The 12,614-nt window shown below is 38.3% G+C and overlaps 1 protein-coding gene across 2 annotated transcripts in view; it reads left to right on the top strand.

The window, feature by feature from the left end:
* The window catches only part of Rchy1 (ring finger and CHY zinc finger domain containing 1, E3 ubiquitin protein ligase), a 27,179-nt gene extending 24,985 nt beyond the window's left edge, over positions 1 to 2,194 (top strand). For both annotated transcript variants that reach the window (XM_013020238.1, XM_013020237.1), the window contains exon 9: positions 1,551 to 2,194. In XM_013020238.1, coding sequence (XP_012875692.1) covers positions 1,551 to 1,679 — 129 coding nt within the window. In that variant the 3' untranslated portion in view covers positions 1,680 to 2,194. The remainder of the gene's footprint in view (positions 1 to 1,550) is intronic.
* Positions 2,195 to 12,614: the final 10,420 nt, after the last annotated feature.

Here is a 12,614-nt window from a genome sequence, read left to right as displayed (position 1 = left end):
GTTTTCTGGTGGTTTATTGGAGATAGGAGTCTCATGGTCTCTCCTGCCCGGGCTGGCTTTGAACCGAGATCCTCAGATCTCAGCCTCCTGAGTAGCTAGGATTACAGGCGTGAGCCACTGGCGCCCGGCTCCAGCCTTTCTCTTTTTACTCAGTTGAGAAAGTGCTCATTTTTGGAATAATTTTTTATTGAGAGTAAGAGATTACATAAATGTCACAGTATTGTGAGATAGTGATACTTAGTTAAATCACAAACACATTTTAACCTTCACAAGGCAAATTGTTATTATCATGGTCTATAATGTTTGTGAATTCAATGAGCTTTGACAATACAATTATTTCTTGCACATCAGGTGATAAATACATGTCTGTCCTTTTGCTTAGTGTCAGCTGTTCTCTTGTTCCCTCTCATTCCCTCCTTCCACTCACTGCCCTTGAGTTGCTTAGTTCGTTTTCATCAACATCCAGTGAAAGAGCTCATTTTTGAACTTTAATGTCATTCTTATAGCAGACTATGTTGGGACTAAAAAAGTAACCAGAATTTCACAGATGTGTACAAATTTCAGTTTTATTACCTGATGGATAAAGTTCTGAGTGCCAGTGAAAAATAATGAAATTTTATGTGTTATTTTGAATTGTAAGTATTAGGTGTTAATCTGGTTATGAGTAGATTAATTTTCTTGTTTTTACTATTCATGCAGTTTGGAAGCTCTTGTACAATCATCTTTCTTTGAACTTTTGTTTTCATTTTCTAAATTCAAAGCTACCCTTAATAAATACTTATGTTTTCAGTGGGGAATAAGGGAGTTTTTTTTTTTTATTGAGAACATTCTTAATTTAAATTTTATTGGAAGGGTGATGTGCAGAGGTGTTTCAGTTACATAAGAAGGGACTGTATTTGTGTGTGTGTGTGTGTGTGTTTGCGTGTGTGTGTGTGTGTGCGCGCGCGCGTGCGTGCGCGCATGTGTGCGTGTGTGTGTTTGCCAGTCCTGGGGCTTGAACTTAGCTCGGGCACTGTCCTTGAGCTTCTTTTGCTCAAGTCAAGCACTCTACCACTTAAGCCACAGCACCACTTCTGGCTTTTTCTGTTTATGAGGTACTAAGGAATCAAACCTAGGGCTTCATGCATGCTGGCAAGCACTTTACCACTAAGCCACATTTCCAGCCCAAAAGGGTTTTTTTTTTTTTTTTTTGTCTGTCATGGGACTTGAAATCTGGGCTTGGGCACTGTCCCTGCGCTCTTCAGCTCAAGGCCAGTGCTGTACCACTTGAACCACAGTGCCCCTTCCGGTTTTCTGGTGGTTTATTGGAGATAAGAGTCTCACGGACTTTCCTGCCCAGGCTAGCTTTGAACTGTGATCCTCAGATCACAGATTACAGGCGTGAGCCACTGACGCCTGGCTAAAAGGGAATGTTTTTTAAGGAACATTTCTTAAGGGACTGTTTAGACGTATCTATGTATGTTTGCGTATCTTCAGTATGATTAAGGGACTGCTTTGAGCAGACAGTGTCTTAACTTACTTAACCATGAGTTTATCTCTTCATTTTTTAGATTCTCTGCAATGACTGTAATGGACGATCGACAGTCCAGTTCCATATTTTAGGCATGAAGTGTAAAATCTGTGAATCCTACAATACTGCTCAAGCTGGAGGACGTAGAATTTCACGAGATCAGCAATGAGCAGCATATACTACCTGCAAATGTCAGCGTTTTGTGATATAGAAAAAGCTCTGTGGAAAAGTATTCTGTTGTCATAATGTGTCATAATCTATGCATTAGAGTTGATGTATTTTACACTAGTGTTAAGGCATAAAATCATACTACAAGTACTTAAGGATTCAGGGTCTCCTTATAAACTTACATTAACTCTGTATTGAATGAAAGCCCCTGATTGTGTCTTGGTTCAAAATTCCTTTAATTTGGAAGCCAGTGGTATTTGCCACTGATACATTCATTGATATGTTATATTTTCATGGAACCTTAACTGATGCTATGCACACAGAGTTCATTTCTAGTTCTTGATAGAACTACACTTAATTCGAAGTAGTATTCTTGACTTTGAGGGCTGAGAATTAGTTCTACCATATTGTTAAAAGCTAATTACATATGCTTTTGAAGTTTCTAAATCATTCATTTGGATCAATATAACCGAGTTTTGATGTAATAAGTGCTAATAAAATTATATTGAAACATTGTTTTATAGAAAGTTTCTTTCCAAAGGTTGTGTGTTTTTTGGTCTAAAGCAAATAGTCAATTTTATATGTAAAAGAAATCTTCCCTTCCTTTTGACATATTTTCCCCTAAGAACAACTGAGGAGATCTTATGTAAAGTGATATTATTCTTCCAAAGCCTGAAGACAAACATTAACATTGAAAATAATTTAAGTGGCCCCAAATTAGTTCTTCAAACAATAGTTCATTAATTGATTCAGCAGATATTGATTAAGTAGATACTGTGGATCAAATAGTTCTAGAAGCCACAGAGATTACAGTGAATATTGATACAAACCTCCTACCCTCATGGTAATGCGTTCTATTGTTCCTCATGTTTGATCAACACATTCCATGTTTGATCAGCATGTTCCTTTTGTAAATGAATGGATTATTTCTTCCTGAAATGCTCAAAAGTAGGAGGTAGCTTGGAATTAACAGCAAATTGAACTTGAACTTCCTTGTTTTAAATTGAATTTACCTGTGTAGTCATGACCACAGGAAATGAAGCAATGAGTCCCTAGCACTGAAACTGCCTGGGGAAATATGAGTGACTGACATTATAGTCAGTGTACAATGACTTTTCCCTAAATCACCCCAGTTAACTGACTTTTCTCTTTGATGTGGTGGGATGTGATAGTCATGGAAGATGAAGTCTTCCTTATACAGAAGAGGCAGAATTTTCTGCTTGATGACCTGAAGCAAGAAAATGGAGAAATCCCTCTTTTCAAAGACCCTGCATGGCCCTAGGATTGCCCTGCCATCTATGCGTGGAAGTTGCTCAGATGTGCTGGGCTGAGGGTAACTTGTGGAGGATGAGATAATAACTTCTTGCTATAGCAGACTAAAACTGACATGACTATCCCTCCAGGGATAGTTGGCCAAGGCCCCCTTGCCTCTCCTCTCAAGAATGAAATAGTGCTGTCATCCTATGTCTGGATACTTGCCACTTTTTAAATTAAATCATTGAGAGCCACAGAGCATTATTTTTCAGAATTCATCTGCTTCTTTATGAGCTGATGTATAATTCTCTGGTAGCTATTTCACTGTGAAGATAAATGAATTTAGTTTAAGCTAATGGAATCATACACTTTGGAGCTTGGAAGGAATTATGGACCATGTAGTTATTAGCCTACTGTAATTTTGCTTAAGCACATTAAAAAATTAAAATCTAGCAACATCAGTTTACTCACTTAAGATTTCTTGAAAGGCCTGCAAAGATTTTCTCTTTATTTTCAGCATCATTATTTCCTTTTATTGGAGGCTGAAATGAGTAGGTTTGTGCCATTTGAGACATACATTCTCAGGAGTTTTACAGGTCTCTCTCACTACCATTCAACTCCACACATGATTGGATTTTTATTCTTTGCCTTTACTTTTAATATCTTGTTTGCATTAAGCCCTATGCTTTTCTTCTAAATCATGTTTTTACATATGAACAAGATGGTTGGCAGCCTGTGGTGCTATGATGCTGGAGACTCCTGTAGGGAAAGATAAGCCCAAGATATCCTTCAACTTTGTTTCCTAACAGTAGAGGGTGCTATAATATTTCTTGTGATAGAAAACTTCCATGCTGAATGATACCAGTGATACTTGTACTTAAAATAGGAGCCTTTCCAGGACACTGATATTTTATTGTTTATAAAATAACAGTGGCACAAACCAATATCAAGAATGCATAGTCGGGGGGCTGGGAAGGTGGCTTAGTGATAGAGTGCTTGCCTAGCATGCATGAGGCCCAGGGTTCGATTCTATAGTACCACTACCACCACAACAAAATATTATTTAAAAAAAAACCCAAAACGCATAAGAGCTGGGAATGTGGCTTATTGGTCGAATTATTTACAAAAAAATAATTCATAGGGCTGGGAAGGTGGTCAGTGGTAGAATGCTTGCCTTGTATGCATGAAGCCTTGGGTTTGATTCCTTAGCATGACATAAACAGAAAAAGCTGGAAGTGGCGCTGTGGCTCAAGTGGTAGAGCCCTAGCCTTGAGCTGAAGAGCTGAGGGACAGCGCCCAGGCCCAGAGTTCAAGCCCCATGACCAAAAAAATAAAAACGCATAGTCATTGAATAGTTTTAAATTTTAATTAAGCATGCCTAGAACATACTTTCCTATTTGTATTTCTTGGGCTGGATTATAATGGTAGAGTATGGTCAGGAGTATATGACTTTGCCAGGCCTGATGTAATCCCAGCACTTTTGAAGCAGAGGTGGGAGGATTGACCAGTGTGGGCCAGTGAGACCCTTAGAAAATATGAGCAGTGTAATCTGCATCATAATCTTGTGTATTTGGGAATGGGCAAGGAAGAATGGAGGAAGTATCAAGGATGATGGGGAAGGGAGTAAATAGCCCTAGTGTATTGATGTGAGTTTGGAGAATTCCATGGAGAATCTGTAAGCAGAGCAAGTCCAAATAAATGATAGTTGTAAGCAGAAAGAAAAACACTGGTTTGCTTACAATTGAAAACTGGTCAGAGCCAGATAATGGAAAGGTGCTTTCTAAGGAGGATATGAAATGTGGCAGATTGAATAGTCTAAGCTGGGTGCAACAAGATCTCTATTCCACATACCTACCTTCCAACAGAATGACAATAATCCTTTTTAAAAGTAGGGCCATTTGCTGGGCACCGGTGCCTCACACCTGAAATCCTAGCTACTCAGGAGGCTGAGATCTGAGGATCATGGTTCAAAGCCAGCCCTGGCAGGAAAGTCCATGAGACTCTTATCTCCAATAAGCCACTAGAAAACCGGAAGTGGTGCTGTGGCTCAAGCAGTAGAGCGCTCGCCTTGAGCTGAAGAGCTGAGGGATAGCCCAGAGTTCAAGTCCCATGACAGACCAAAAAAAAAAAAAGGGGGCCAGTTTTTTTTGTTTCTTATGTTAAGAGTAATACATGTTCAGTATAGAAAATTAGCATCTGTGGAAAAGCAGGAAGAAGAACAAAAAACCAGTGGCCTTCAATTATAACACCAAAGACACTCAGCATTCTGGCGTGTTTCCTCACAAGCTGTTCTGTAAGTGTTTGAAAAATCCTGTTTGTAGTCATAATGTTATACATATTTATATCTTGCTTATTTTCATGTAACTACAAACATATCCCTGTGCTACTACATTTTCTCTGTAAACATTGTTTAAGTGACTTGCATAAAAGTGTGTAGATGTGAGCATTTTGAGTGCTTTTTCAATGAATAAATATGTTAAAATGAGGAGTGATAGTGCACCTTACATGACCCATACTTCAGATGCTATCCTTAGGAAATGCATCTAAAAGAAGAAAGGTTAGTGTACAACGAAGCACGGCAAAATCAAGAACTCTGTAATCATGAAATGTTTATTGAGCTTCTGCTATGACTCTTCTAGCACCTGGATACGTTGGTAAGCAAATAGGCAAGGCTTTTCCCCTCCTGGGATTTAAATTTAGAGTATGTGGGAAAAGAGATAAAAAACAAGTAAAATAGTAAGAATATTTCAGACAACAACAAGTGTTATGAGGAAATAACATGGAGAGGTGGTTTATTTTTAAGTTTTCTTCTAGCTGATATTTAAAAATACATAACAATTAGGCTGCGCACTGATAGCTTATGCTTGTAATCCTAACTACTCAAGAGGCTGAAATCTGAGGATAGTGGGTCAAAGCTAGCCCAGGCAGAAAAGTGTGAGACTCTTATCTTCAATTAACCACCAAAAAAAGCAGAAAGATATCAGCCTTATTCTAAATACCAGTAAAAAAACAGCTGTTGGAGGGGATGGGGGTGGGGTTCCAGTAGTGTCAAATCTCAGTAGTTCCTAAGGCTGGTGGGGCTGGGGGTAGGGAAGAGGGGGGAAGAAAAAAAGAAAGGAAAAGATTCCAGAGAGAATGACATGACAGGATTTTCTAGACCACAGTCCATTGCTGCAAGCTAGGGTTCTTTATGAAACAAGTGGTTGTGATTTGACCATTGTTGAAGCTAAGATATGGATTTCATGATGCCCATTATATTATTTTATCTACGTTAAAAATATATCTAATGTTTTCCATAGTAAACATTAACAGTCTATCAATTGCCTTACTCAAAGGCTAATTCTGGGCTAGTTACCAGGAAATCATAACCATGAGAATTGGATTAGGATGTGTAGCATGTGGAGTGGAGTATATTTGATTCTTGGTTCCTGTTGTGGCATGCCAAGTAATTTTTTTTTTTTTTGCCAGTCCTGGGGCTTGAACTCAGGGCCTGGGTACTGTCCCTGAGCTGCTTTTGCTTAAGGCTAGCACTCTATCACTTGAGCCACAGTGCCCATTCCAGTTTTTTCTGTTTATGTGGTACTGAGGAAATAGAACTCAGTGTTTCATGCATGCTAGGCAAGCACTTTACCACCAAGCCACATTCCCAGACCCACCATGTAATTTCTTTATGCCTCAGTTTCCTCAGTGGAGGGCACTGTACATTGATGATAGTGAACTATGCAACTCATGGGTGGAGATGGAAGGGAGGGAATGGGAGAGAATAAGGGAACAGCTGATACTGTGCAAAGGAAATATACTTATTACCTGAAGTATATAAAGATAACCCCACTGCATATCACCTCTAAAACAACAATAAATCAGAAAAAAACCAATTATATAACAAAAGATTGAAGTTCCCAAAATGCTTGGAATTTATCAATTGAAATTGTAGAAAGTAAGAAGGGAGTTGTGATTTTCTTTCTTTCTCTTTCTCTCCCTGTCTCTCCATCTATCTATTCTCTCTCTCTCTCTCTCTCCATACATACACATACAGATAGTATTTTTTTCCCCCTGCTGGTAGTGGGGCTTGAACTCAGGGCCTCACATCCTTGCCTAGCCTTTTTACTTAAGGATGGTGTTCTACCATTTGAGCCATACCTTCACCTCTGGTCTGCTGGTTAATTAGAGATGAGTGTCTTAGACTTTTCTACCCCAGATGGCTTTGAATCTCAATCCTCATATCTCAGCCTCTTGAGTAGCTAGGATTACAGAGATGAGCTACTGGAGTTTGACCTCTTCATTTTTGGTGTTTTTTTGGGGCCAGTTCTGGGGATTGATCTCAGGGCTAGGGCACTGTCCTTGAGCTTTTCCTCAAGGCTAGCACTTTACCACTTGAGATGCCACAACGCCGATTCCAGCTTTTTCTGCGTATGTGGTACTGAGGAATCGAACCCAGGGCTTTGTGCATGTAGGGCAAGCGCTCTACCACTAAGCCACATTCCCAGCCCCATCTTCACTATTAAAAAAAAAACAAAAAAATAACTTTCTTTTAATCTCCTCTCCTTGAATTGAGACTGCTCTTGCTTTTTAAACATCTGTGCTTGCTGCTCATCTCCGGGGAGACGAGCTGTTGACATGCCGAAAGGAAAGTGTTGCTGAGATGCTAGAGCAAAGCAAGAGCTGACAGTGGCCTATCCTCATCAACCTGCTGTTTCAGGCACTTAGCATCATTCATTAGGTGCTCTGTCAGTGTGCATTTCCATAGAAGATGTCGAAATAGGCAGATTCCCTCCGGCTGCTGTTCAGTCTCACCTCACCCTGCCAGCTGACCCTGGCAGCCATGTCTCTGCCTGTGGAGGAGTGGGAGGTTAGAAGAGATAATTGTGCTGTTCAGCCCATCATTCTGTTAAGTGTTTTCTGCTTGGATGCTTGAACATGATCTCTTTGCCCTTAAAGCATACAGTAGCCTCAGAGAACCAGGGACAGATTTCCCTTTCTCTGCATGGATAGATGCATTTGTTGACTATATCCGCTATTGTCAGGAAGATTTTGTTCATTATCCTTCATCTACTTCCGGAGCTTGATTCTTGGTTCTGACCCTAGCCTTGGACAGGTCCTTAGGCTATCTCTAAGGAGATAGTCTTGATCTCACATTTGAGCCATCTCACTCTTGCTATCTTTGACCTCATCCATGTCTGTATTAGATCATTTCTCACTGTATTTGTCTATTTCCCACTGTTTGAAGAATGTCAGACTGATGGTTTAAGGATTTCCACAAAAAATAAGGGATGGAAAAAAGGATGGAAGAAAGGCAGGAATTTAAGAAGGAAGATGACTGATTTGGGAGGAAACAAATGATCAAGTTGGAGAATTAAAATGGTTATTTAAAAGAAATAAAATCATTATTTAAAATTTCCATAACCAAATTATACCAACATCAAATGCAGTGAAAACAGAGGTTATACTGTGGGGGAGGGACATACAAAGCAACAAAAAAATCATCTTATAAATATGTTAGAAACAATAGCAAGAAAGAAAAAACATTTGAGTCCTTATCTTGGAGTTCATTTCACCTAACATCAACTTATCTGACCGTTTCTGCTTGTCTCAGACATATACTAATTATTGCAAATAAAGGAAACCAATAAATTGTTTAAATAGGGATACAGGTGGACCCATTGCAACAATGAGATGTACATGACTTTATGTTGAAAAATGAACTTTACAACTTTGGTGAGGTGGGGGTGGGGGACAAAGGGGGAGATGGAGAGCAAGGCTGGTAAGGGGAAACAAAGGAGGAGGCAACAATACTTGATAAGAAATGTACTCATCACCCTGCTCATGTAATTGTAACCCCTCTGTACAGTATTTTCACAATAAAAAAGAAAAAAATTTCCATAACCAATTGTCAGTTTCTTATGATACTTTTCTTGTTTACAACTCTTATCACATCTACCTGTATTGTGATGTTCCGTGTAGTTTATTTTGTTCTTCATCCTACGCTCATCCTTTTCACTTATTATGTTTCCTGATTCCAATCTTCCTTGATGAGAAAACAAACTATTTTGATGGTCTTTGACACGTGCTTGGCATGTGGAAGCCTTTCTCTCCTTATCTTCCTTCTTGTCTTCCTTGTCTCTTCTTTCCTATCTGCCTTCCTTTGGGATACTTGGATTGTGGTAAAGATTCCATATAAATCATGCATGAAACTAAGGTTCCTCATTTTAGTCCTAAAATCACCCCAGCAGCAATTCACTCTGATTCCCAGTTGTATCTTAGTGGAGGGTGAAGAAGCAGATGAGCTTATGTCATGTAAGGGTACTGAAATGTCATGATAAGAAGCTTCTAGTTTATCCAACAAGTAATGACAATAATTCATAAATATTTACTGATTATTTTCCTATGGACAGGCACTATTAGATGTAGTAAGAATATAGCAGTGATTGTTAGAGTTCTCCTTCCCTCCCTCCTTTCCTTCCTTCCTCTCTTCCTTACCTCCATCCTTCCTGCTTAGATCTTAGTGAAAATGTTATATAAACCACTCAGATAGTCAGTATGACTCAAAGTTTTAAATCCAAATGTTTATCAAACCAGGGATTCTTCAATTTAAGAGAACCCAGGAAGCTATGTATATTTATATATGTATTCATAGATTATGCTGAATCACTAGTTAAGTTGTGGTAAAATTAAAATTATTTATATGAACCTGTGATATCAAATTTTAATTAATTAGGTTAATAAATTAACCAAAATTTTCATTAATTTTTGTGTTTTTGCTGAATATTGGATTTTTAAAATATAGAGTCATAACCATAACATTACTTCTTTTTCAATATTTATATCAGTCATGGCATTTTATCATCTCTTTATCCCTGGCTTTCCAGATAGTGATAAATAAAAGTGTTTACAGTGACCATCCTTGATTACACTAGAAAAAATCCTAGGTTTTACTAGAATAATTTTGTTGGAAGATAAAATGTTGTCATTATTTATTTATTTGGCTGTAGTGGAGTTTGAACTCACAGCCAAAATGTCTTACAATTTGAACTTAGGATAATATTTTCTGTCAGGTTTGGCTCATAGTTTTTATGTTACTTCTGTCATGGAACTGGAATAAGCCATACCAACTATTACTGTGCAAATAAAGTCATAGCATCATGGCAGAAGAGACAAGAGAGCTCTTGCCCCTTTTGTTGTTATTGTTTTTTGTTGGTTCCAGGGCTTGAACTCAAGGTCTGTACTTGCTGAGCTTGATTGCTAATGACTGGTATTCTATCACTTGGGCCATGTTTCTAGCGTAGTTTTTAAAAAAAATTTTTTTATTATCTTTAAGTGGTTGTACAAAGAAGTTCCCATTCTACAAAACAGTATACGAATACAAAGTATCTGATAACATTGTCACCCATCAACTAGCATAGTTTTTTGCTAGTGGATTGAAGAGGGAGTCTCGAGCACTTTTCTGCAGAGACTGGCTTCAAATCTCGATGGTCAGATCTGAATCTCCTGAATATTTAGGATTACAGGTGTAAGCAACTAGCACCTCTTTTCTTTTTTTCCTTTTTATTATTTAGGTAGTTATACAAAGGAGTTGCCATTTACCAAAGCTGTTTATCAATACAATATATCTTGATCAATGTCACCCCCTTTTTTATTTTTATTTGCCAGTCCTGGGCTTCAACTCAAGGCTTGGGTGCTGTCCTGAGCTTCTTTTGCTCAAGGCTAGCACTCTGCTACTTGAGCCACAGTGCTTCTGGCTTTTTCTGTTTATGTGGTACTTAGGAATTGAACCCAGGGCTTTGTGCATGCTAGGCAAGCACTCTACCACTAAGCCACATTCCCAGCCCTAATGTCACCCCTTTTAACATTATTACTCATCCCTCCCTATCCACCCCTTCCCTGACTCTTAATTTTGTAGGATGTACATTAGATTCTTTACTTCATTCTCCCCTTCTTCTCTTCATTTGTCTATCCTTGTTCTCTTTCATAAGAGTACTAACTGATTTGTGAACACTCATCATGATTTTAGCACCTCAAAGACTACTACCTCCTAATACTTTCACCTTGGAGATTGATTAGGGTTTCAACATATGAATTTGAAGGAAAAGAAATATTCAGTCTGTTACAATAAGAATATTACAAATTTGAGTCAGCAGCTCAGCAGCTTGTGGACTAAAATGAGCAATCACAAAGAATTTCCTTCTGTTCCCATTTCACTAATAGTTTAATTGGGAACAAATCTTAATTTCCATCAAATGTTAACTTTGATCATCTTTTAGTTTTTATTTACAGTATTTTCAATTTCTTTGTTTATATTGTTATTTGTGCTTGCTGAAAACTAAGCATATAGCAAAAATAGTCACTGGAAGTCCTCCCAATAGTACACACGTTCTCATATGCATCAATATTCTTTGAGGGCCCATTGTTACCTAGAGCAACGATTTAAGTATTTACCTTGTCCTAGTCCCCAATCTAAGAAGTTCCTTTAGAAGAAAATGGTGTTATGTAGAGTTAGGAGTTACCATTGTGTGTGTGTGTGTGTGTGTGTTTGTACTGATACTGAGGCTACAATTCAGGGCCTCAGGCTTACACTCATGACTAGTGCTCTACCATGTGAACCATGCCTTCACTTCTGGCTTTTTTGCTGGTCAATTGGAGGTAAGAATCTCAAGGATTTGACTGTGCTGGCTTCAAAATGTGATTCTCAGATCTCATCCTTCTGAGTAGGTAGGCTTTAGGTGTAAGCCACTGATTTCCATCTCTGAGCATTGATTTTGAGGTGATGTTGCTTCCAGTCCTGGTTAGTGAACAGTGTTAGTGAATACTGCTTTCTCTCTTGACTTCTCCCTCTTTCTACATATCTACTAATTTCTGCATTTATACATAGAAAACTATGGAGCTGGAACTGAGGCCTAATTAGTTAAAGTGCCTGATTAGCAAATACAAGGCCCTAAGTTCAACCTCCAGTACTCCCAAAAAACAAAGCTATGGATGTGTGGCTCACACATGTAATTCTACCTTTAAAATAAAAATTACTGTAAATTAAAAAAAAAACAAAACAGGGCTGGGATGTAGCTCAGTGGCAAAGCGCTTGCCTAGCAAGCACAACGTCCTGGGTTCGATCCCCAGTACCAAAAAAGAAAAGACAAAAAGAAAACAAGGCTAAAGGTGTTGCTCAAATGGTAGAGTACCAATTGGGAACAAACAAGCCAAGGGAGCACAGCTTTCAGAATTCAGAATTCAAGCACTGGTACTGCCAACAAAACCAAATACCAAAAATACTCCAGAAAAATTACAGTGGTTCCAATCCAGCCTCTTAAGTATAATTTAGTTTTTATTTTTCTCATCATCATGTGAAAATTTAGTTACATAACTTTCCTTTATGTTTATATACTTTGGTGAATTTAAAGTAATACATTTAAATTTGATTTTTTTTCAAGTTTTAAAATTTAACTTTATTTTCAAGGTGATGTACAGAGGGGTTACAGTTACATACATAAGGTAATGAATACATTTCTTGTCAAACATTGTTACCCCCCACCCTCATTTTTCTCCCACTTTCCTGCCCCCAAATCTCCCCAAGTTATAAAGTTCATTTCCAACCTATTGTCTTTTGAGTATTGCTGTGTCATTGGTTCCCTATTTGTCCTATGGCTCAGCATTTTGTTGTTCCCCTTCCCTTCCCTAATTCAGATAAACATAT

This window comes from Dipodomys ordii, unplaced genomic scaffold, assembly GCF_000151885.1.
Source record: "Dipodomys ordii isolate 6190 unplaced genomic scaffold, Dord_2.0 Scaffold49, whole genome shotgun sequence".
Taxonomy (NCBI): domain Eukaryota; kingdom Metazoa; phylum Chordata; class Mammalia; order Rodentia; family Heteromyidae; genus Dipodomys; species Dipodomys ordii.
Note: the sequence above shows the minus strand (reverse complement) of the source record. Positions and strands in the feature narration are given on the sequence as shown.